The 25,000-nt window shown below is 44.4% G+C and overlaps 5 protein-coding genes across 10 annotated transcripts in view; 4 read left to right on the top strand and 1 right to left on the bottom strand.

Moving 5' to 3' along the window:
- The window catches only part of myo15ab (myosin XVAb), a 41,557-nt gene extending 40,428 nt beyond the window's left edge, over positions 1-1,129 (top strand). Inside the window, exons 64-67 of the mRNA XM_060861091.1 lie at positions 1-11; positions 181-314; positions 416-556; positions 673-1,129. The exon at positions 1-11 is cut by the window's left edge and continues 123 nt beyond it. Of these exons, the coding sequence (XP_060717074.1) occupies positions 1-11; positions 181-314; positions 416-556; positions 673-774 (388 nt within the window). The 3' untranslated portion in view covers positions 775-1,129. The remainder of the gene's footprint in view (positions 12-180; positions 315-415; positions 557-672) is intronic.
- A 1,350-nt stretch (positions 1,130-2,479) lies between these two features.
- On the top strand, positions 2,480-10,580 carry alkbh5 (alkB homolog 5, RNA demethylase). 2 transcript variants are annotated; one of them, XM_060860640.1, is made up of 5 exons: positions 2,480-2,521; positions 3,573-4,414; positions 6,503-6,583; positions 7,234-7,362; positions 8,903-10,580. In XM_060860640.1, the coding sequence occupies exons 2-5, from the start codon at positions 3,711-3,713 to the stop codon at positions 9,087-9,089; spliced, it is 1,101 nt and encodes a 366-aa protein (XP_060716623.1). In that variant the 5' UTR covers positions 2,480-2,521; positions 3,573-3,710; the 3' UTR covers positions 9,090-10,580. The 2 variants fall into 2 exon arrangements, with proteins under 2 accessions (XP_060716623.1, XP_060716622.1); XM_060860639.1 differs by lacking the exon at positions 2,480-2,521 and having other exon boundaries at positions 3,105-4,414.
- A 575-nt stretch (positions 10,581-11,155) lies between these two features.
- mief2 (mitochondrial elongation factor 2) lies at positions 11,156-17,781 on the top strand. Its single transcript, XM_060860724.1, has 5 exons — positions 11,156-11,285; positions 14,940-15,082; positions 15,330-15,489; positions 15,631-15,956; positions 16,227-17,781. The coding sequence occupies exons 2-5, from the start codon at positions 14,948-14,950 to the stop codon at positions 17,013-17,015; spliced, it is 1,410 nt and encodes a 469-aa protein (XP_060716707.1). The 5' UTR covers positions 11,156-11,285; positions 14,940-14,947; the 3' UTR covers positions 17,016-17,781.
- An 813-nt stretch (positions 17,782-18,594) lies between these two features.
- smcr8b (Smith-Magenis syndrome chromosome region, candidate 8b) lies at positions 18,595-23,451 on the top strand. 2 transcript variants are annotated; one of them, XM_060860827.1, is made up of 3 exons: positions 18,595-18,913; positions 19,031-21,494; positions 21,837-23,451. In XM_060860827.1, the coding sequence occupies exons 1-3, from the start codon at positions 18,850-18,852 to the stop codon at positions 22,252-22,254; spliced, it is 2,946 nt and encodes a 981-aa protein (XP_060716810.1). In that variant the 5' UTR covers positions 18,595-18,849; the 3' UTR covers positions 22,255-23,451. The 2 variants fall into 2 exon arrangements, with proteins under 2 accessions (XP_060716810.1, XP_060716809.1); XM_060860826.1 differs by having other exon boundaries at positions 18,596-21,494.
- A 549-nt stretch (positions 23,452-24,000) lies between these two features.
- zgc:112980 (uncharacterized protein LOC503706 homolog) overlaps positions 24,001-25,000 on the bottom strand; it is a 14,752-nt gene continuing 13,752 nt past the window's right edge. For all 4 annotated transcript variants that reach the window (XM_060860966.1, XM_060860964.1, XM_060860965.1 and 1 more), the window contains one exon: positions 24,001-24,262. In XM_060860966.1, the coding sequence (XP_060716949.1) occupies positions 24,194-24,262 (69 nt within the window). In that variant the 3' untranslated portion in view covers positions 24,001-24,193. The remainder of the gene's footprint in view (positions 24,263-25,000) is intronic.

Here is a 25,000-nt window from a genome sequence, read left to right as displayed (position 1 = left end):
ACAGTTCCTGGGTACTTCCATATGTGTACACACACACACGTACACACGCACACACTCACACACACACACACACACTGAAATCACAACAAATTATTCAATTTTCTTAAACGACAACAGAATGTCTCAAGTGTCTTGTTAAATATACGTGTGTGTGTGTGTGTGTGTGTGTGTGTTTTCTAGGATTGGTGTGTGCATTCCCCATGTTTGGCTCATCCTTCTTCTACATCCTGAGTACTAACGACAGCACAATCTCCACCCCCTGCATCCTGGCTGTCAATCAAAATGGTCTCCACTTTCTGCACAAAGACACACACGTACGTCTGTATGAGCAGAAAGAGTCATCATTGTTATAGATGTTTCCAGAACACTGCAGCACTGATGTTTTTATCAACTCTCACATCTCTCACTTCTGTAGGAGGTTTTAGTGAAGATTCCTTTAAAGCTTGTTCAGTCGGTGCGCACACAGCGACCCAGTGCAGGAAAGACTTCCCCTTATGTGGACATTGTGCTGGAGGACACGAGCAGCCACAGAACCACACAGCTACAGCTGGAACAGGTCTCACACACACACACACACACACACACATTAACACATGAAATAACGAGCACAGTGTTTATTAGCAGTAATCCAGATGTCATCCTCAATGTCTCTAGTGTTATGTGTGTTTTCAGGGACTGGAGCTTTGTCGTGTGGTTGCCATACACGTCGAAAATCTGCTGCTGTGTCAAAAGAAAAGACTCACACTTCCTCCGAGTGAAATCACACTCCTATAACACGTGGCCATTTCTGCCATCCCATAATACCTGCACTCACTATAGCAACGTGGTGCAGTACAACAGTAACAGCTCCAGTACAGAAGACTGAAGGTGAATCTGATTCCTTCAGAGCTGAAAAGATCACAAGTGACTTGATTATTTTGATGTACAGAACACAGACCTGTGAGAATTTTGTATATGTGTATATACGCCATTTTGTAGACGCCATGTCTGCGATTGTGACTGTGTGATTCTTATTGTGTTTACACACACACACACACACACACACACACACACACACACACACACACACAAAATAAACAATTCTTTTGGACACCTGGACATTTATATGAACTTTTCTAATGAAGGTGTCAGAACTGTATGTGTTCATGGGGCCTGTAAAGAAGGACATTTTAAACAGGAGCAATCAACAAAGCACACATTTTTATATAATAAATAAATATTTTTTATGAGATTATTGGGTTTGTTATGTTGTTATGTCTGCATAATGTTCTGAAATTCTGCTTATTTTTGCTCAGTTGAAAAATCGTATCTTTTATTATGGTGAACATAGTGGACTTCTGAAAAATCAATAATTCTTTACTGCCACCTTGTGGTCATGCGATAGTACTGCACGTTACAAGAGACCTAGAACACCTAAAAACCTAGAAGGTTCTGATTAAAAAAAGGTTCATCATGAAAAATGTCTCTTCGGAGAAAGTGGACAGTTTTTTATTACAAACACGGAATTAACTGTTGGCTGATTTTTAATTTTTTCAAGTCAAATTTATTAATTAATTGAACACTGTGAAAATACTACTGGTATTTTACAATTCTCATTCATTCATCTTCTACCGCTTATCTGAACTACCTCGGGTCACGGGGAGCCTGTGCCTATCTCAGGCGTCATCGGGCATCAAGGCAGGATACACCCTGGACGGAGTGCCAACCCATCACAGGGCACACACACACACACACACACACACACACACACACACACACACACACTCTCATTCACTCACACAATCACACACTACGGACATTTTTTCCAGAGATGCCAATCAACCTACCATGCATGTCTTTGGACCGGGGGAGGAAACCGGAGTACCCGGAGGAAACCCCCGAGGCACGGGGAGAACATGCAAACACACAAGGTGGAGGTGGGAATCGAACCCCCAACCCTGGAGGTGTGAGGCGAACGTGCTAACCACTAAGCCACCGTGCCCCCCCCCCCCCCATTTTACAATTAATTAATAATAATAATAATTATTGTTATTATTATAGTAATCATAATAATAAAATAATAATAATATAATAATAATGCTGCTGCTGATGATGATAATAACAACAATATTAATATTAATATTAATGTTACTATTAATAATAATAATAATAATAATAATAATAATAATAATAATAATAATAATAATAATAATAATAATAATAACAAAGCCACTTTTTTACTCAATCCTGCGCACATTAGATCAGATACGATAAAGACTTGGACGTTATTAGACAGACTCCTATGGCACACGTGTCCCGACGTGTCTTCTAACACGTGATTTCTGTTCCCTTTCAGCTCTATGATCTACATTTACAGCAACAGTTTCTCACTGGAACTATAAAGTCTTTGTGAATTTAGTACCATGATACGTGACTATTTATGCTGCGCATATTGTTGTCGAAATGAACACACCTTTTACTCAGTATCACATTCCCGTGCCTAGACTCCCTAACGCATGCGCAGTACAGAAACGTCTTTACGGTAAGCGTGTTTACGACAACCGTTACCAAGCGTGCTGATAATCCCGTTAATCCCATTTGTGCTGTTGTTTGGGTTTGTTGTGTTTTTACAGCGGTTCGGATTAAAGGCAACTGTTTATAGTCACAGCACTGACTGTAGTGTTGTGGTGGTGCTGGGGGGGGTAGGTGTAGCCGAGTTAGCATGCTAGTCACTTTGTGTTACAGTAAATAGCTCATTAACAACAAACTGTGCGTTCTGTGCTACATAATATTCACCTGTGTAGTGTTAGTTTGTGTAGTGTTAGTTTGTGTAGTGTTAGTTTGTAGTGTTAGTTTGTGTAGTGTTAGTTTGTAGTGTTAGTTTGTGTAGTGTTAGTTTGTGTAGCTGTTAGTTTATGTAGTGTTAGTTTGTAGTGTTAGTTTGTGTAGCTAACTGTTAGTTTGTGTAGCTAACGGTCTGTTTGTGTAGCTAACGGTCAGTTTGTGTAGCTAACAGACAGTTTGTGTAGCTAACAGACAGTTTGTGTAGCTAACGATCAGTTTGTGTAGCTAACAGACAGTTTGTGTAGCTAACGGTCAGTTTGTGTAGCTAACAGACAGTTTGTGTAGCTAACAGACAGTTTGTGTAGCTAACGGTCAGTTTGTGTAGCTAACAGACAGTTTGTGTAGCTAACAGACAGTTTGTGTAGCTAACAGACAGTTTGTGTAGCTAACGGACAGTTTGTGTAGCTAACAGACAGTTTGTGTAGCTAACAGACAGTTTGTGTAGCTAACAGTTAGCACACGCACATCAGTCACGTCTCTATGATGCGTTCAGGAGCTGTTGGATTTCTGGTGAAACTCCAACCTAGACGTTATACAGCAGTCACTAAGACGAGTTCATGATCTCTGTAAAGCACGTAGACTACAGAAACGTGTCATTGCGTGTTATTGTTGTTTATACACGTTTTATATTGTGATTAACTTTGTGTCTGTAGACGTTTGGAGCTGAATGTAAATGACAGTAAAACTACATACATTACGGTAGTTAGTTCAGTATTTAACTAATAAATGCATCTGAAATAAAATTACAGTGTTGACAAGTGGCGGAATCGCGGGAGCTCGTGAACGCTGCATTAGTGTGGCACGCGCACCGCCGGGTCCGTGATCATGGGAACATAAACGGGGCTTTACGGAAATCTCGCTCTCTACAGAACCAAACACAAGCAGAAATGTCAGCCAGCGGCTTCACGGATTTACGCGACAAGCTGAAGTCGATGACGCCTCACAGGGAGAACCACAAGATCACGAAGGTTCCCGAACACGGCGGCGTTAAGAAGCGCGTGCGCCGCGACTCCGGGGACGCGCGCGAGCTGCAGGAGGAAGAGGAGGAGGCGCGCGCAGCGGAGGTGATCAAAGTGAAGAGTGGCATCACGCAGGCACGTGTCTTTACCCCTGAGGAATGCGCTCGCATTGAGGCGAACATCGACGACGTGGTGGCTAAAGGGGACCGCGGGCTGTACCGGGAGCACACGGTGGACCGCGCGCCGCTGCGGAACAAGTACTTCTTCGGTGAGGGTTACACGTACGGAGCGCAGCTGGAGAAGCGCGGCCCGGGGCAGGAGCGGCTCTACTCTAAAGGCGAGGTGGACGACATCCCGTCCTGGGTGAACGAGCTGGTCATCGAGCCCCTGGTGGCGCGGGGCATCATCCCGGTGGGTTTCGTGAACAGCGCCGTGATTAACGACTACCGACCGGGCGGCTGCATCGTGTCCCACGTGGATCCCATCCACATCTTCGAGCGTCCCATCGTGTCCGTGTCGTTCTTCAGTGACAGCGCGCTCTGCTTCGGCTGTAAGTTCCAGTTCAAACCGATCCGCGTGTCCGAGCCGGTGCTGTGTCTCCCGGTGCGGCGCGGCAGCGTCACGTTACTCAGGTAAACACGTGGATCAGATGACATTGTCACGTGTTATTCCACGTCTCTGCTGAGTATTTAACACGTTTCAGTTACATTCAGGGTGTGAAGTTAAAGCTGTCATGTGCACCAGGTCTTATAGACGCTTTATGTAAGTTTGTTCATGTAAAGACTTTAATGTGACTGACAGACATCCTGACCTCAGTGTGAAGAGCAGGACGTTTTACAGCTGGGTGTCAGCATCGTGTGTGTGTGTGAGAACAGTGTGTGTGTGTGTGAGAACAGTGTGTGTGTGTGAGAACAGTGTGTGTGTGTGTGTGTGAGAACAGTGTGTGTGTGTGTGTGTGAGAACAGTGTGTGTGTGTGTGTGTGAGAACAGTGTGTGTGTGTGTGTGTGAGAACAGTGTGTGTGTGTGTGAGAACTGTGTGTGTGTGTGTGAGAACAGTGTGTGTGTGAGTGAGAACAGTGTGTGTGTGAGTGAGAACAGTGTGTGTGTGTGAGAACTGTGTGTGTGTGTGTGAGAACAGTGTGTGTGTGTGAGAACAGTGTGTGTGTGTGTGAGAACAGTGTGTGTGTGTGTGAGAACAGTGTGTGTGTGTGTGAGAACAGTGTGTGTGTGTGTGTGAGAACTGTGTGTGTGAGAACAGTGTGTGTGTGTGTGTGTGTGTGAGTGAGAACAGTGTGTGTGTGTGTGAGAACAGTGTGTGTGTGAGAACAGTGTGTGTGTGTGAGTGAGAACAGTGTGTGTGTGTGTGTGTGTGTGAGAACAGTGTGTGTGTGTGTGAGAACAGTGTGTGTGTGTGTGTGTGTGAGAACAGTGTGTGTGTGTGTGTGTGAGAACAGTGTGTGTGTGTGAGAACTGTGTGTGTGTGTGTGAGAACTGTGTGTGTGTGTGTGAGAACTGTGTGTGTGTGTGTGAGAACAGTGTGTGTGTGTGAGAACAGTGTGTGTGTGTGTGAGAACAGTGTGTGTGTGTGTGAGAACAGTGTGTGTGTGTGTGTGTGAGAACAGTGTGTGTGTGTGTGTGTGAGAACAGTGTGTGTGTGTGTGTGAGAACTGTGTGTGTGTGTGTGAGAACTGTGTGTGTGTGTGTGAGAACAGTGTGTGTGTGTGTGAGAACAGTGTGTGTGTGTGTGAGAACAGTGTGTGTGTGTGTGAGAACAGTGTGTGTGTGTGTGAGAACAGTGTGTGTGTGTGTGTGAGAACTGTGTGTGTGAGAACAGTGTGTGTGTGTGTGTGTGAGTGAGAACAGTGTGTGTGTGTGTGAGAACAGTGTGTGTGTGAGAACAGTGTGTGTGTGTGAGTGAGAACAGTGTGTGTGTGTGTGTGTGAGAACAGTGTGTGTGTGTGTGAGAACAGTGTGTGTGTGTGTGAGAACAGTGTGTGTGTGAGTGAGAACAGTGTGTGTGTGTGTGTGTGTGTGTGTGTGAGAACAGTGTGTGTGTGTGAGAACAGTGTGTGTGTGTGAGAACAGTGTGTGTGTGTGAGAACAGTGTGTGTGTGTGTGAACTGTGGGTGTGTGTGGGTGTGTGTGGGTGTGTGAACTGTGTGTGTGGGTGTGTGAACAGTGTGTGTGTGTAAACAATGTGTGTGTGTGTGAACTGTGTGTGTGTGTCTGTGTGTGTGTGAACTGTGTGGGTGTGGGTGAACTGTGGGTGTGTGTGAACTGTGGGTGTGTGTGAACTGTGTGTGAACTGTGTGTGAACTGTGTGTGAACTGTGTGTGTGTGTGTGAACTGTGTGTGTGTGTGTGTGAACTGTGTGTGTGAACAGTGTGTGTGTGTGTGTGTGTAAACAGTGTGTGTGTAAACTGTGTGTGTGAACAGTGTGTGTGCTGGAAGTAAATGTATTTTCAGGTGATGTTTATGTGAACAAGTTATTGATGTTTAAAAATGTTGATGGTAGTCGTGAACTGGACTGACTGAAACACTAAAGTGCCGCTGCATCACTCGCGTTCATTAGAGATGAAACAAGGGGTTAAAGACACACACACACACACACACACACACACTTCATCACATTTCTGTATATTTATATAAACCCTGTGAAGCAGAAAGCTCACGGCCCCCAGCGTAATCCTGCTCCTTTACATCTGCTCTGTTATCTCAGTGGCTACGCTGCAGACGACATCACACACTGTATCCGCCCTCAGGACATCAAGCAGCGAAGAGCAGTCATCATCCTCAGGAAGTGAGTAAATAAACACTTCACTCTCGACAGCGTTAATGACCACATTAAAGACTAAAATCATTCACTCCAAATACTGATGTAAATAAACCTCTCTACAGTGTGGAGAAAAACATAAAACATAAAAACTCTAAAGATAAATCATTAATCAACTTCAGTGTTTATTTTTCAGTTGCCTTTAACTTTAGGTTGTTTATTAAAATGTTCAGTTTTATTTGTTTCTTAATTTATCAATAAATCTAACAAATATAATCGTTCATCGAGTCGAATCTAAATCTAAACAATACAGTCGAGGGGCAAAAGGACCAGAGATGTGAGATGGTTAAGACTTTATGGTTGTGTCCTTAATGACCATAAACCCAGAGATGTTTGTATGTAATTTATTACTAACCTCAGCAGCAGGTGAAATAAAAAACATGTAGTTTGATAACGAACTAAATGCTAATCTTTATGTTACAGAGCAGTGTTTAAAACACATGGCATCTGAAAGTACAAATTAAATGATAAAAAATAAATGTGAAAGTAAATAAACATTAAAAATAATGTTGTGGTACAAGCTGCAGCGTCGGGACAAAACATGGACATTTGAAGTCAAACATTATTGTCAGGGATTTAAGATCAGGAATCATGATTGGTTGGTTGGTTGGTTTCAGGACGAGACCGAATGCCCCTCGTCTGGACACGACGTCTCTCAGCACTTTCTCCAGTCCCACTTCAGAGCGACGACACGTGCTGAAAGCAAAGCGCTCACACCGCAAAGCAGACCCAGATGCTGCACACAGGCGAGTGATTGAGTGCGTGCGAGTGTGTGTGCGTGCGAGTGTGTGTGCATGCGAGTGTGTGTGCATGCGAGTGTGTGTGCATGCGAGTGTGTGTGCATGCGAGTGTGTGTGCATGCGAGTGTGTGTGCATGCGAGTGTGTGTGCATGCGAGTGTGTGTGCATGCGAGTGTGTGTGCATGCGAGTGTGTGTGCATGCGAGTGTGTGTGCATGCGAGTGTGTGTGCATGCGAGTGTGTGTGCATGCGAGTGTGTGTGCATGCGAGTGTGTGTGCATGCGAGTGTGTGTGCATGTGTGCCAGTTAGTGTGCGTGCGAGTGTGTGTGCGTGCGAGTGTGTGTGCATGCGTGCCAGTTAGTGTGCGTGCGAGTGTGTGTGCGTGCGAGTGTGCGCATGCCAGTTAGTGTGCGTGCGAGTGTGTGTGCGTGCGCGTGTGGGAACTGATTAAAAAAAGTCTTCTACTTGACTTTGCTTTTGGTGATCCAAGGAACATGTGGAGTTTTTTGGTTCATTGGTTGGGGGGGAGACAGAGGAGGGGGGAGAGAGAGACAGAGGGGAGGACGGGGAAGAGAGAGTCAGAGGGGAGGACGGGGCAGAGAGAGACAGAGGGGGGACCTGGCAGAGAGAGACCGAGGGGGGACGGGGCAGAGAGAGACGGGGGGCGGGGCAGAGAGAGACAGAGGGGGGACGGGGCAGAGAGAGACGGGGGGCGGGGCAGAGAGAGACAGAGGGGGGACCTCGCAGTGACAGAATGCGGGGGGACGCCGCAGAGAGAGACGGGGCGCGGGGCAGAGAGAGACAGCGGGGGGACGGGGCAGAGAGAGACGGGGGGCGGGGCAGAGAGAGACGGGGGCGGGGCAGAGAGAGACAGAGGGGGGCGGGGCAGAGAGAGACAGAGGGGGCGGGGCAGAGAGAGACAGAGGGGGGACGGGGCAGAGAGAGACGGCGGGGCAGAGAGAGACAGAGGGGGGGCGGGGCAGAGAGAGACAGAGGGGGGGCGGGGCAGAGAGAGACAGGGGTACGGGGAGAGAGACAGGCAGAGGGGGGACGGGGGAGAGACAGACAGAGGGGGGACAGGGGGAGAGACAGACAGAGGGGGGACAGGGGGAGAGACAGACAGAGGGGGGACGGAGAGAGACAGACGGGGGACAGGGGGAGAGACAGACAGAGGGGGGACCTGGCAGTGGGAGACGGGTGGCGGGGCAGAGAGAGACAGGGGTACGGGGAGAGAGACAGGGGGGACGGGGGAGAGACAGACAGAGGGGGGACAGAGAGAGACAGACGGGGGACAGGGGGAGAGACAGACAGAGGGGGGACGGAGAGAGACAGACGGGGGACAGGGGGAGAGACGGACAGAGGGGATGAGAGATAGAGAGGGAGGGGGAGAGACGGAGAGAGAGACAGAGGGGGAGAGAGAGGCTAGTGAGGAACTAAATGTTTCTAGCTGCTCTAACAACAGGAACTAATTTAAACATAACAAAAAGCTGTAATCTGATGAAGATCTCTCTCTCTCTCTCTCTCTCTCTCTCTCTCTCTCTCTCAGGCCTCGTATATTAGAGATGGATAAAGAACAGCAGAGGCGTTCGCTCCACCTCCAGCCAAGTCATCACGGTGACGACGATGATGGCGGCGCCTCAGAGAACTCGTGGAGAAGAGTGGTGAACACGTCATCACACTCGTCCCACACTGAACACACTTCATCTCGCCGAGTGAAGATGAGACGCCACTGAAGACCTCTGACCTTTAACTATTGACTGTTAGACACGTGGTAAACATCAGTGTGTAGTATGGGACAGGCTCCGGGAGGACAGCACGGCGTAACCGCTGGTGTGTTTTATTTATATGCTTTTGTAAGAAGGGGTGTGTGAGTAGTGCGAGATTTTAGTTTTTGACCTCGTTATCCACTTGTTACAGCAGCATAATAAAAACAAAACTCTGCAGTAACACAATCAAAAAATCTGTTTTGTTTAAAGATTTAAATCTGCTTTATGCTGTTAATTCATTTCCGGCACCTTTAATACAAACTTTTGGAAGCAGCGTCTCCTCAGTATTATCTACCTGCGAAGGAACTGTCCGTGTCTGAAGACGTCAGTCAGTTCACGAGCCGTCGTGTGCAGTGTGATTGACAGGGATGCGTCGATACCGTTGTCATTTATGACCCATCGCGTTCTTAATTCTACAGCATCAATAGAATTGTGTGGTAGGTCACACACTACCATGTCGTCCTACTAAACAAGTTATCTGATAACTGTACGGTGTTCAAACAGAGCAACGTCAGTGAGCGCATTAACAAGGTGACGTGAGTTGTGTGCAACAGAAACTGTGCCACTTCATCATCGTGATCTACACTTTGGTCAGTTCATGACATTCGTTTTAAATGATAACATGTACCAAAGAAACATACATGGTCTGGGGAAAAGGTACAGATGCATTACCTGGTTAGACGAGCAGTGCAGAAGAAATGCACGGAAATGTATGATCCATACAGATATGTGCGAAATAAATCGGTTAAGTATGATGACATGAGGCAGTGTTTCTATATCGTGCTGTTCTCATTGCTTTATTTTGTTTTTTTATTTTGTATTTTTTTTTGTCTGAATAGAGGAAGGACTTTATTTAGGACTCTAAAAGGTTCTGTGGGGTTTCAGAGCTCCCGCTACTGGGTGACTTTTGGCAGTATAATGAAATGCCACATGTTTATAGGAAAGAATTAGACACTTATGAATTTCAAGTCAATATTCTGGTAGAGCTGAAAGATCATTTAAGTATTTCATTTGTTCTGTTGTTGGAAAAAAAAATCCCTTCAGGGTGAGCTGTAATGTTACGCAGGACACTGAACCACGAGTTTGAGTTAAATTGAGTTGAATTTCTTCCTGCCTGTAAAAAAAAAAAAAAAAATCTATTTTGACAATGACATGAAAAGCTTGTCGTGTGGCTCACTTTAATGAGAAATGGGTATTTTTGCAGATGTACAGGCCTGAAACGAAATAAACGATTTTAAAAAAAAAAAAATCTGAATGGTCAGTGATTCTGTTCTAAAGTCATTGTGAAACTCGTTATAAATAAATGTTAGGTTCGTTTTCTATTCCGTTCTACTGCATTGTTTTCAGCTCCAAGATAAATGGCAGATGATATAAACGTGCTCTTCTTATATGCTGTTGGTTCCATATAAAGTGACTTATAAGGAAGAAACATTAAAAAAATCATTGTTGATCTGTGAAGTTTTTTGTTTATTGAACTTTTATTTAAGATGGAAGGAGTCTCCAGTGTCGGCGCTTATGTAAAGCAGCTCAGGCTTTAAGCAGTTTCCAGTTTGTCAGGAACATGACGTGGTTTTATTTGTTTATCTTGGAGAGACTGTTTATAGCTTTACTTTATAACAGGGACCTTTTGTTCCACGACTAAAACTGTGATGTACTTGTGATATAAGGGGAATAAAACCCTTCAGCTTCCTCCTGCGGTTGTTTATTACACATTAATCTGCTCATTTAAATACATCATCGTTGTTATAGTAACAGCTCGGTTTCATGGAGCTCCACATACTTTAACAATAATAAAGTTTAATCTATAATCTGATTATTTTTCCTATTTTTATATTTTTTATTAAACGTCACTTTTAAAACTAATAAAATAGCCTTTATTTAAGACCTTCCCTTTAAGTCCAAACCCTCACGTACGTCACGTCTTGAACTACTACAGGCTGCAACAAAGCCTGCACGGTGATTGGGCTACAAGTATGACGTCATACAAACCTGGCCTCTTATTGGTGTAAAACCACAGCAATCAAACAGTCTGAGCCAATCATCGCTGCGTGTTGAACTCGTTTACGTTAGTTTACGATAATGCACGAAATGACCTCGAGTCATGATGCCAAGTTTGACGGCTGATTTTCGGCTTGATTTATTAATAATAAAGGACTTTTAAAGGTAAGATACAAAATAAATACATAAATAAATAAAGCTAAACGCTCGAGTACCAGCAAAGTAGTTAGCAAGAGAGCTAACGAGGCTAACAACAACAACAACAGCGGAGACGTTATGTAGCTTGTAGCATGTAGCATGTAGCTTTGTCTCAGCTCAAGGGTTAAATTATACATCATTTCTGTGTGGAATTTTGTCCTCAAACTGGTTTTGTTTTGTGTTTAACTGACTTTAACTTTTACACTGAGGACTTCAGGTGTTACAGACATTGTAGAATTACACTTATACTCTATAAGGATATAAAGCAGGAACACAAACATACACAACACGTCGTACAGAAATGATCATTATTTAACAGCAGAAATATATTTTGTGTCTCTGATCATGATTATAGGAGCTGCCATGATCCTGTAAGGGGAACCTTTTTATTTTAGTATTTTATTTCTATACAATAATACACTAACTGTTTTGTGTGTGTGTGTCTGTGTGTTCTGGACCGTGTGTGTGCTGGACTGTGTGCTGGTCCAGTGGTGTGTGTGTGTGTGTGCGTGCTGGACTGTGTGTGTGTGTGTGTTCTGGACCTTGTGTGTGCTGGATTGTGTGCTGGTCCAGTGGTGTGTGTGTGTGTGTGTGTGCTGGACTGTGTGTGTGTGTGTGTGTGCTGGACCGTGTGTATGTGCTGGACCGTGTGTGTGTGTGTGTGCTGGTCCGTGTGTATGTGCTGGACCGTGTGTGTGTGTGTGCTGGACCATGTGTGTGTGTGTGCTGGACCGTGTGTATGTGCTGGACCGTGTGTGTGTGTGTGCTGGACCATGTGTGTGTATGTGCTGGACCGTGTGCGTGCTGGACTGTGTGTGTGTGTGTGTTCTGGACCTTGTGTGTGCTGGATTGTGTGCTGGTCCAGTGGTGTGTGTGTGTGTGTGTGCTGGACTGTGTGTGTGTGTGTGTGTGCTGGACCGTGTGTATGTGCTGGACCATGTGTGTGTATGTGCTGGACCGTGTGTGTGCTGGACCATGTGTGTGTGTGTGTGCTGGACCGTGTGTGTGTGTGTGCTGGACCGTGTGTATGTGCTGGACCGTGTGTGTGCGCTGGACCGTGTGTGTGTGTGCTGGACCGTGTGTGTGTGTGCTGGACCGTGTGTGTGTGTGTGTGTGCTGGACCGTGTGTATGTGCTGGACCGTGTGTGTGTGTGTCTGGTCCAGTGCTGATGATTGTACCAGCAGCTCTGACATTACTGTAGCTTTAAATGAATTCACTTGATCACAGTCATTATCTAGTTCTCATGATGTTAATGAACACAAATCGTTCATGTGATCTTTGTCTCCAGGTTACAGTCAGTTACACCCAGTTAAATCTATAACACTGAATCATTAATATCAGAAGCTGTACACTTTACTGAGTATTGAAATATTTTAAATTCATATTTTAAAATGAAAAAAGCACCTTTTATATTATGATACGTATATATTAAAAACATGGCATGTTATCATGATTGTCCAAAGAGAGTGAGGTGAGTGTGAGAGAGTGAGAGAGTGAGTGAGTGAGTGTGAGAGAGTGAGTGAGTGAGTGTGAGAGAGTGAGTGAGTGAGTGTGAGAGAGTGAGTGAGGTGAGTGTGAGAGAGTGAGTGAGTGAGTGTGAGAGAGTGAGTGAGTGTGAGAGAGTGAGTGAGTGTGAGAGAGTGAGTGAGTGTGAGAGAGTGAGTGAGTGTGAGAGAGTGAGTGAGTGTGAGAGAGTGAGTGAGTGTGAGAGAGTGAGTGAGTGTGAGAGAGTGAGTGAGTGTGAGAGAGTGAGAGAGTGAGTGAGTGTGTGAGTGTGTGAGAGAGTGAGTGAGTGAGTGAGTGAGTGTGAGAGAGTGAGTGAGTGAGTGTGAGAGAGTGAGTGAGTGTGAGAGTGATCTCCTGACAAAGCAGCAGGTGGAGGCACTAAATTTAACATGTGACGTCACTTGTCATGGACATGATCTTGTGTGTGTGTGTGTGTGTGTGTGTGTGTGTGTGTGTGTGTGTGTGTGTGTTTAGTCAGTCTAAATTCGCTGATCGAATTAAAATACTTTAAATAACTCTGTTTGAATGTAGAAAGATGTTTTAACAAAGGAATTCAGTACAAATCCTGTGTTTAAGGACGAAAATGCTCCAGTGTAGTGTAGAGTAGAGTAGATGTGTCACTGTACTGTAGATGTGTTACTGTACTGTAGATGTGTTACTGTACTGTAGATGTGTCACTGTACTGTAGATGTGTCACTGTACTGTACTGTAGATGTGTCACTGTACTGTAGATGTGTCACTGTACTGTACTGTAGATGTGTCACTGTACTGTAGATGTGTCACTGTACTGTACTGTAGATGTGTCACTGTACTGTAGATGTGTCACTGTACTGTACTGTAGATGTGTCACTGTACTGTAGATGTGTCACTGTACTGTAGATGTGTCACTGTACTGTACTGTAGATGTGTCACTGTACTGTAGATGTGTCACTGTACTGTAGATGTCACTGTACTGTAGATGTGTTACTGTACTGTAGATGTGTCACTGTACTGTACTGTAGATGTGTCACTGTACTGTAGATGTGTCACTGTACTGTAGATGTGTCACTGTACTGTAGATGTGTCACTGTACTGTAGATGTGTCACTGTACTGTAGATGTGTCACTGTACTGTAGATGTGTCACTGTACTGTAGATGTGTCACTGTACTGTAGATGTGTCACTGTACTGTACTGTAGATGTGTCACTGTACTGTACTGTAGATGTGTCACTGTACTGTAGATGTGTCACTGTACTGTAGATGTGTCACTGTACTGTAGATGTGTCACTGTACTGTACTGTAGATGTGTCACTGTACTGTAGATGTGTCACTGTACTGTAGATGTGTCACTGTACTGTAGATGTGTCACTGTACTGTACTGTAGATGTGTCACTGTACTGTAGATGTGTCACTGTACTGTAGATGTGTCACTGTACTGTACTGTAGATGTGTCACTGTACTGTAGATGTGTCACTGTACTGTAGATGTGTCACTGTACTGTACTGTAGATGTGTCACTGTACTGTACTGTAGATGTGTCACTGTACTGTAGATGTGTCACTGTACTGTACTGTAGATGTGTCACTGTACTGTAGATGTGTCACTGTACTGTAGATGTGTCACTGTACTGTACTGTAGATGTGTCACTGTACTGTAGATGTGTTACTGTACTGTACTGTAGATGTGTCACTGTACTGTAGATGTGTTACTGTACTGTACTGTAGATGTGTCACTGTACTGTAGATGTGTTACTGTACTGTACTGTAGATGTGTCACTGTACTGTAGATGTGTCACTGTACTGTACTGTAGATGTGTCACTGTACTGTAGATGTGTCACTGTACTGTACTGTAGATGTGTCACTGTACTGTAGATGTGTCACTGTACTGTAGATGTGTTACTGTACTGTACTGTAGATGTGTCACTGTACTGTAGATGTGTCACTGTACTGTACTGTAGATGTGTCACTGTACTGTAGATGTGTCACTGTACTGTAGATGTGTCACTGTACTGTAGATGTGTCACTGTACTGTACTGTAGATGTGTCACTGTACTGTAGATGTGTCACTGTACTGTAGATGTGTTACTGTACTGTGATTTTTGCTGAATCTTGGTGGTGATGTTTGGTCTGTTGCAGACAGAGACATGTATTATTCGAGTAAAAGACGGGGTGAAGATGGAATCAGCGCCATCGTTGACTTCCTGCTGGCCAACGCTCGACTGGTACTCGGAGTGAGTGGCGTCGCCGTCCTAGGCATCGCTACATTAGCTGTGAAAAAGGTGAGGATCCTTGTGACTGTGTTGGTGATGTGGTATTTGGCAAATCAGGTGAATTACTGTAAGTGAATGTGTGAAAACAAGTAAATAAGTTATTAATCAGCAGGTTTCTCAACTGCACTAGTGAACTAATGAGAACTAGTGATTATTTAGTCATGTTTAATTACGTGTGTGTGTGTGTGTGTGTGTGTGTGAGAAACCAAAAGACTGGAGTGTTTTCTTGTCTGCTGATTTATTTTAAACGTTCCAGCTGATCGAGCGTGCCGGCCGGCCTCCTGACGAGGGGAATCCTGAGAAGAAGATGACGGACAGCTGGGAGGATCTAAGCCTGGTCAGTTCCTCCCCTAAACTGCTTCAGAAAGGCATCGAGGGTGTGGTGATAAAACAAATTGCTGCAGCCTCCAAGAAAGGTATGTAGCACATGAAGTGTCCCAACAAACAGGTCTGAAGTAGAGCGAGTGCTGGACATGTTCAGTCCCAGAGGATCAGTGTGTGTGTGTGTGTGTGTGTGTGTGTGGAATAAATATTTGTTCTGTTTTTCCCCCCTGTAGCTGACCTGTCTCAGTCTGCACCTCAGAGCCAATCTCAGACTCAGAAGACCGGTTCAGACGTGTCTCAGACACGCAGACGGCTAGACCTGTGTGTGTCAACCTTCTCAGAAAGACTGGAGCAGTATTACCGAACACGTGTGTGTCTGTCCCCGAGCGAAGTGTCCCGAGCTCAACAGAGGGCGCTAGACATCGCTACAGAGATTCAGGCCTTCCTGCACTCCAAACACCCCGACATGCCCCGGGGGGAGATGACGTTAGCGGGGTCGCTGCTCGACAACCTGCAGGTGGTCAGGGCAGATCATGCCTGCCTGCTCGTTCCACTACAGGTAACAGGTCACAGTCCTTTGTAGAGCACAAACTCCTCTGTCCTGGTTACAGGGAACATCTACAGGACCTCTGTATGTTGCTAAAGAAATTATACTGTATTTGTCTTGTGACTAGTTTCAGTCGCGCTGTTACAGATAATGAATCAACACCTTCTGACCAATCAGAATAGAGAAATCAGCAGCGCTGTGGTTTTGGTTTGTTTACACACTATATTTGTATCCTAATTCCTAACCCACCTGTTATTTTATTGTGTGTATGTGTGTGTGTAGCTGGAACCCAGTCTGTGGACCCCGATAGCAGGGGAGGACACGTTTCTTGGCCATCCTCAGTACTGCATGTTACGGCGAGAAAACCTCGAGTACTTCCCCCGTGGTCGGAGCTACTGGGACAGACACCTCCTCGGTGGCTACCTCTCGTCACAGCTCATTGCTGAGCAACTACGCAAATCAATAACAGAGTCCATGAACTGGCCATCACTGAGTGGAACCCTGGAGTGCGAGGTGCGCCCGGTGCTTGGGTCTCCCGCCCTAAAGCTGGAAATACAAGGTCTAAGAGAAAGCAGACGTAATTTTGACGAAGAGCAGCTGTTTATTAGCATTCTGCCGACCGTGCGCTTGGGGGACATGACGCTAACGGCGCAGCCAGAAATCACCGGCTCGTTCGACTACGTGTGGTACCAGAGCTTCTACACCAGAGAAACCGCCCGACTGGCCAGTCTCGACCAATCAGAAGGGGAGACGGGCGTTCGAAGGAAGTGCCTCAAAACACTAAAGGCCGTGTGTAGGAACTGCCCCACCCTCCACAAGCTGACCGGCGCACAGCTCAGCAACCTCATCCTGCACATGAGTGAGAAGGAGTTTGATTGGTCAGAGTCTGTGTTCGCTGATAGATTCCAGCAGGCCATCACAGAGCTGATTGGCTACCTGGAGACGGGCTTCCTGCCCAGTTACTTTAAACCCGCAGTGAATCTTCTGCAGGGCTTCACCGAGGACGACATCGACGAGATGGGCTTCATGCTCTACTGCGCCGTGAGCGAGCCTGAGATACTGCTCATATAATGAGCTGGGCTTCTAACACACACACACACACACACTTTGTTTTACATAAAAGAATCTTTTGACATTTGAGTTGATGGTGGTGATGTGTTCACTTTATCTGAAGCTGGTTTAGTGCCACGGCAACCAAAGATGACCAACACCAAATCGTTTCTGACTAAAGTGTTTGAAATCATCCAATAGGAGGACAGAATTGTACAATACCAAACCTGCAGGACAGCAACAAATACAATAGGAAAAGTAAATGTTACATGGGATTTGTTGAATCACTTCTTCACAGGAAGAGAGACGGGTTCCTTTGTCCTTACTACATAAAGAACACTGTGAAGAACCGATGTTCATGTCGTCTTTTCTCTGGAGATAAACACCAAAATGTGTTCTACAAAGGTTTAAAGTCTGGGTTCTTCTTCAGACATGACATCACCATCATGTTATGGAGTGTGCGATCTGATGTGACGAGAACATATAGCCATGAGATGATTAGAGAATTTGTTTGCATTGCACTTTAACAAACTGCTGTACAAATTACAAACAGCACCTTTAAAGCAGGCAGAAATCCAGAGCATTTAAACAGAACCTTATATATTATAGACATTTTAAGCGTGAGCTGCTGTAGACTGGTCCGACCCGAGACACACTCATCAGTGTGAGATACGAATGTGTGTGTTTTGTGCGCTCTTCTCCCTGAACAGCTCACAAGAAACCAGGGGCTGGAAAAATCATGTAGCCACAAATCTATATTAAGTAAATAAAAAGTATTTTGAATAAAGACTCAAGTGCTGTGATTTTGCTTTAATTAAAAAGTCTTGAGTGATAATTTTGTGATTGTTCAGTATTATTTCCTAAGAACCTGTCATGTCATTGAAGGCTTGTTAACGGCTTAATGAGCTGAAGGGTAATTAGCTTAAAGGCGTTAATGTAAAACCAAATGGAATTTGTAGACGGTCCCTTAGCGCTTAAGGGTTTCTATAGAAATAAACAGTTGTTAAAAAACGACGAGTTTATTGGACAATAATAAAGTTGTAGCTGATTGTTTTAGGTGTGAATAACAACAATAGGAAAATATACAAGTGTGTTGTTTAATTAAATTGAACTTTTATTCACTTTAACCAACTGCTAAGATTCCTGTGGATCTTCAAGCTTTCCAGTAGTTAAAAATCATATAATAATAATAATAATCATAATAATAACAATAATAATAATCATAATAATAACAATAATCATAATAATAATAACAATAATAATAATCATAATAATAACAGTAATCATAATAATAATAACAATAAACAATAATAACAATAACAACAACAATAATAATAATAATCATAATAATAATAACAATAATAATCATAATAATAACAATAATCATAATAATAATAACAATAATAATCATAATAATAATAACAATAACAACAACAATAATAATAATAATAATAATAAATGCTTCTTCGTCCAGAGTAAGCAGGAAAATAATTCTGTCTCGAGAGCAAATCAAGATTAGTGCACACCGGCGCGTGCACTGGTGAGTTTAGTGCACTAGTCCTGAATGTCAAACACACCACCGTGCATTCCCCCCACACACACACACACGTCCCCCCTCCCGCGCGGTCACGTGGATTGAGACGACACCAGTTTCAGTTACCGACGTTTGGTCACCGGACGCCTCGTGCTGTTTACTTCTAAACGTGATGCACGGATCTTCACCAGAGCCGGAGTCGGTTCACTGTGTGATTTCAGATCCACGAGTCTGATCCTGTTTGGAGCTTTTTCTCTGTTCCTGACTGAAAGGGAAACGCAATGAATCCGAATCATTCATGCGGTAAACATCCAACGCGTTATGTTTACAATCACTGGAGACGTCACTGATCCTCAGGAAGAGCCGACAAACTGCACTAATAAAGGTATTTCCTATTTATATAGAAACTGTAGGCTAATAACTAGTTATAATAACATCATGATCGGATCTCCAGACTTACTGGCTTTCACAACAGAGACTGATTTCCTGGAACAATCCACAGAATCTCTTGGACTTCCAGCTGATCTGTCTGTTCCTCTGTATCTACACTCAGAAGATGCCTCACCATGGTCAAAGACATCCAGCGTGAGCTTCAATAAGGATTTTATTCTTATATCAGAATTTTCTGAGCAAGTGGGTCCTCAGCCGTTACTAACCATTCCGGACGACGACAAGACATGTGGCTCGTTTGATCTGAACCGCTTCTCGCTCAGGATAATGTCAGTGGACTATCAGACCACGTTCGCTGGTCCTGCCGGTGGCGCACATGCTAAACTGAACTTCGTAGAAGACTCTAAAGTGGTGCTGGGAGATTCTAGAGAAGGAGCCTATGCCTATGTGCACCATTTGACACTGTATGACCTGGAAGCTCGAGGGTTTGTCCGGCCTTTCTGCATGGCCTACGTGTCGTCTGAAGAGGAAAAAATCATGCATGGTTTTCGGCATCTGTCTGCAATGTTCTCCAAAGCTTCTGAGTGTCTGAAGACTGGAAATAGGAAGAACTTTGCCAACGAAGTGGACAAAAAACTCTCAGACTTGGAATATACTAGATTAATACTGCTGGGGGAGATGAACAAAGATAGGCTTAGTAAAGTCCAAGCTGGTGTGAAGAAGGGAAAGGAAACGAATAGTGGAGCTACGCAGGAAAGGGAAAATGAAGATAACAGGAACAACGGAATGTTGCTGACCACAACCGAAGAGGAATTGAAAGAGAAAGAAAGATGTAGACTGTCGTTTATGGAAGTTGATAGAAACAACAGAATGCCAGGACCTGATAAAAGGGGAAATGAACCAGAATGTGACTTGGTTTATAAAAACCGTCACAAGCTGAAAAACAAATCAGAAAAAGATCAAGTATCTGAGCAGCCCAAGGAAACCAAGGAAGGTCAGAGTGCAGCATGTAAGTCAGTCATGTGGGCTAATAAAGCAGAGGAGTTGGCTCATGTGGAAAAAGCCATTAAGGAACACAGAGGTCTTTTAAAACAAATCACTTCCTACCCAAACAGGAAGCTCAGAGACCCACAGTTCTTGCCATATGAGCCAGATGATGCCTTTCATTCTCTAGACTCTAATCTAGACCCCAACATGCTGTCCAACATCCAGAGCCCAGAATCAAAGGGGGAATGCAACAATTGCTCACATGCCCCTTTACACACTCCACAACTGGTGAGCTTGAGCATGTGTCGACAGTTTGACAAGCGTCTGAAGAATCTGGATGAGCTGTGTGACGAGTACTTCCTGCAGCAGGCGCTGAAACAGCTCCACTCCATCGAGAGGAGTTTTCGTGGAGACAACAGCCGCCTCCTCTCAAAGCAACAGACTCAAATCTTGCTCAGTCACCTAAAGTCCACGAATTTCCTATTTGAAGATGTGTGTGACTTGGAGGCAGAGATGAGTCAGCAGTTATCCAGATTGCAACCTCGATCAGCACGGCTTCCTCCTGTTTCTCCACTACACAGCGAACCTGTAAGTCTAGACTCTTACACGTCATGTGTGGAAATGGTGCCAATCAGGCTCGAGCTCCGACAGAACGGACCAGACTCTGTTCCAACGTCACCATGTGATGAACTTCCGTTGACACCAAACTTCTCAAAGGAAGGCAACTGCAAGAATGACGAGGTTTCTGTGCAGATGAAGGATAGCATCAGCAGTGGAGAGAGTATCGAGGTGCTAGCAACGGAGAAGTCCTTTAAAACTCATTCTCCATTTTATGTCACGGAAACAATTCCGCAGAGACCAACGGTGTCTTTTGAAGGACGAAAAAACACAGCAGTCACTCAACGGACAATCAGCGAGGATAGCATCGAGGTGCTTAACTTTACAGATTCGATCATACCGGACGATCTGAGGGCTTCATGCCCTACTGCCATCTATGAGGAAACCCCAGAGCATGCTGGAGAACAGAATGATGATCACATGCACAGTGCTGAAGATGTTTTGGTTCAGTGCAAAGAAAAACAGCAGGAATGGCAGAGCTCCCCCAACAGCCCTACTTTAGTCATAAACCCACCAGAACCTCACATGAGCTTGGATTTGTGTACCTTTGGTGCTCATTCTCCTGTAAGTGAACAAGGCTCTCTACAAGACAGACCTTTCTTATTTACACCAGATGAGCTGTCAGACTGCACCAGTTACCGTAGCCTTGGCTCCACAGGATCTACATTGTCTCTTGATTTCCGTGGGGAAAAAAGTACAGCCAGGAGTCGGAGAAAGTGCGCCAGGTTGGGACACGCGGCTCTGAATTTCTTACGGCAGTTTCCGTTCGCTCGACACGCCGTGTATAGCTTGTTGATTGGCCGAACGGTGGTGGTACTGGGCAGTGACGAAAGAGCGGTCAGACAGATGGTCAGAGCACTTACCATGTATACACCACATCTAGGGAGGTGCAGAGAAAACATCCAGCCCTGGACATCCAGCCCTTTACAGATTACTGACCTGCTAACCTGGAAACTCGTCGGCTACAACAGGTACGTTTAAAGCCAAGACACACTCGTCTGTGTAATACAGAAACATTCTCGTGTAAACGTAAAGTTAGGACTGGTTTCATCAGCAGCTCCACAGCTCTGACTAATGACAGGCTTTTTCACTTCTATAGAGAAAAGGAGAGACTTTAGTAAAAGAGGAATAAAATAAATTGTATTGCTGTTGTAGGAAAATCTTCAGCTTCGTGCCAAATCATTACTGTTTATTTCTGATCAAACTCAAGTTTTTATTAAATGACTGATTATGTCGTCAGTGACTGCAGACTTCTACCAAACAATATCTACAGTATATATTAATTCTTTATTAACGTAACCCTCTTTTTCCAGATCGGCTTTTCCTTCATCTCTCAGTGTGCCTCCTTCGCTAGTTCGCTTTAGTCGGTACCTCAGTGTACTGGATGTGGACCAGAAGACCTTACGCTGCCCGGCGTATAAAGGTTCTCTGATTTGTCCGTTGTTGGATGCGAGGACTCACGCCATGCGTGGCACCACCTACTTCCTGTATGCACAGAGTACAATCAACCAGCTTGTATCTAGAGCGTTCCTTTTCACGTTCTCTCAGGAGCTCCAGCATCCCAGCAACCCGAGCGTAGAGGTCAGGCCCGAGCACGTCCTCGGAGAGTTCCATAACGATGACCTGAAGATCTTCCGCTATCTTTCAGACCTCATCACGCAACATGTGACGGGAACATCGCCCCCGGTCCTGAGATTCAGCTACACCGCTAGCACAGTTTTTAAAATCTGACACTGAAAATGACAAAACACTGCTATCCTGCTGCTAGCCTAGCATAACAAAGTTCTTTTAAGTTTGTTTATTTATTGCTTTTTAGACTGTTTAAACTCAATAATGCAAAAATCATGAAGTAAACTTGGACCTAATGCTGTCTAATCATTGCCTGCTTGGATTCTACAGTGTGTGTAGTATTTTATTATAGCCTTAGCTACAAAAGGTTCGAGAACTCCTGGCCTAATTTCTCCATCCGCTGGAGACACGCAGTAATCTCAGAGTACACAGCAATCCTAAAGCCCCCAAATCCACATATCCTTGTGATTATTTTATTGACTGCCAGAATAGATGGACATGTGCTTGTGGTGTTGGGGAAAAGCTCACATGGCAGCATCCTCACGTTTAATGCACACTTGATAGGTATGCTTGAGAACTTTGAAGATATCGTGTGCTGTGTAACGTCTCTAGAGACGGCGCACAAACACCAAACAGGGAAGTGAAACTAAATACTACGAATTAGTTCAACTTGTAAAAACCGGCTTGATGTTATTAAGTACGGCTGTAACTTCATCCGAATATCCGATCGGCCAATCACGTGGCAGCAGAACCCATGTGGATCAGTCAGTTCCAGTACTGAGCCAGGTGATGTTCATCTACTCGAGGTGCTGACAGGAGTGGATCCAGATGTGGCCTCCTGCTCTTCTGGGTGTCTTGTATCTGCTTCAAGCTTTGACTTGTTGTGTGTTTGGAGGTGTTCATCATCCCCACAGTTATAAAACCTTCCTGTCACCTCGATCCAGTCGACCCGTTCTGTTCTAGAGATCAGCTCATTACACTCAGGCACAGATGGCTGAATCTGCATGAGGTTTTGTCTTTGCTGCTGCTACATGATTGGCTGATTATAGACTTGTCCTCATGAGCAGGTGTAGACGTGTACAGTGTAGATCACGATATGATACTGAACACTTTTAATTTTGCATGTTTAGAGAAAATTATGATGAAGTACAAGAGGACGTGTGTGTGTGTGTGTGTGTGTGTGTGTGTGTATTTAAACTACAGCTCAGCACAAGACTGTGTTAAACACTGGTGTGTGTGTGTGTGTGTGTGTTGTAGACTTCACACGAGAGAGATGTTCAGAGCGACGGCTAAAACAAACAGGTTTTAATGTATTATTGCTACGAGAGTTTATTTAAATAAAAAGTGCCTTGTGTTTAATGTTTTTTCCCCTCAGTGAAGTGACTTCAGAATGAATTTCAGAAGAAATTTCTCAGCCGTTTTCTGGATTTATAAAATAGAGGGGAAAAAAAAACCCCCCACGACAGATGAGTTTTCTTCTAGGTGACCTGCTCCTGCGATGTCTTTACGTCCGTTAGCTCACGAGATCAAGTCTTGTGAATTCACAGGTCAAAGTTCACTGAGAAATAATAATCAGCTCGAAGCAGAATTGGCAGAAACAAACCCTCTCTTTTCACTGCCCACATTCACCAGTGAGCTTTTGGTGTAGTCACATGTAGTGTTCAGGTGTCCCCTGGTACAGCTGTACGGTGAACAACGTCGCCTCACAAACACACGACTGATTTAGAGCCGTCTGAATGTCCATATGTCAATAATCACAAAAAGCTCATCTAAACATTCGTGTTATAAAGGAATCAGTTATAAAAAGTTATATAAAATGAGACTGGACATATTTACCTCTGTATTACAGGCTCCATGTTGAAATAACTGATGCAGCGACACGCTATAAAACATGTTTAGGGAAGCAGATGATAGTCAACAAAACTTTTATTACATCTTTTTTTACAAACTATAAACTGTACAAACAAACATTAGAAACATGACTGTTGTCTTAAAATAAACAGTCTTATAACTGTAACCTCTGATCACTTCTGACTGACCGCACTGTCGCACACACACACACACACACACACACAGACACACGCGCACGCACACAGACTCTCTACTGATGCAGACCCCACTGATTCATCTGCATGAGGATTTGCTGCTTCTCCACACTCAGACTCGACCCCTACACAAAAGAGAAGCAAAGACAAAATCAAATTTTAATTCAATTCTGAAACTTTACTGCTGAAATTACTGCTGCTGCTCTATTTTACTGGAGCACACACTTTTAACACACACCCACACACACACCCACACACACCCACACACACACCCACACACACACCCCATGCATGTAGCACAGTCACATGACTGAGTTGCATCTTCATACCTAGTATCTACGGATCACCAGAACATTACCAAGATACTTTAATACACAGATCATGTAGGTTTCTATTGAACAGCTACAAATAAATAAATCATTAGCATAGTGGTGAGTCGTCAAAGAGTTTTGTGACATTAGATCTACTGAGAAATTGTGTGTTTCGTGCATAAAATTATCACCTAAATACATTCCTGAGTACAATTAAGGATCTGGGGGAAATATTTACTGCATCAGAAGGTTGTTGTTTAGCTGAAGAAACATTCTCAGAGTAAAAAGGAAGTCTGCTTAAAAGACTGGTTTATACGTGACGCCTCCTCGACGGTCCAAACATCTGGAGGACTGAAGTATCATCCACTATACATCAGAGACCAAACGTCTGTGTGGTCAGTGTTAAGTGTTTCTCTCTCACACACACACACACACACACACACACACACACACGAGCTCCATTAAAACCTCCTGATGTTGTCGTGATTGTCTTCTTGAACATTTTACTCTCGAAAGCATTTACAAATCCAGAAGCTCGTTTTTGAGGACGTG

This window comes from Tachysurus vachellii, chromosome 24 (assembly GCF_030014155.1).
Source record: "Tachysurus vachellii isolate PV-2020 chromosome 24, HZAU_Pvac_v1, whole genome shotgun sequence".
Lineage (NCBI taxonomy): Eukaryota > Metazoa > Chordata > Actinopteri > Siluriformes > Bagridae > Tachysurus > Tachysurus vachellii.
This window is presented reverse-complemented; position numbering and strand designations above follow the sequence as displayed.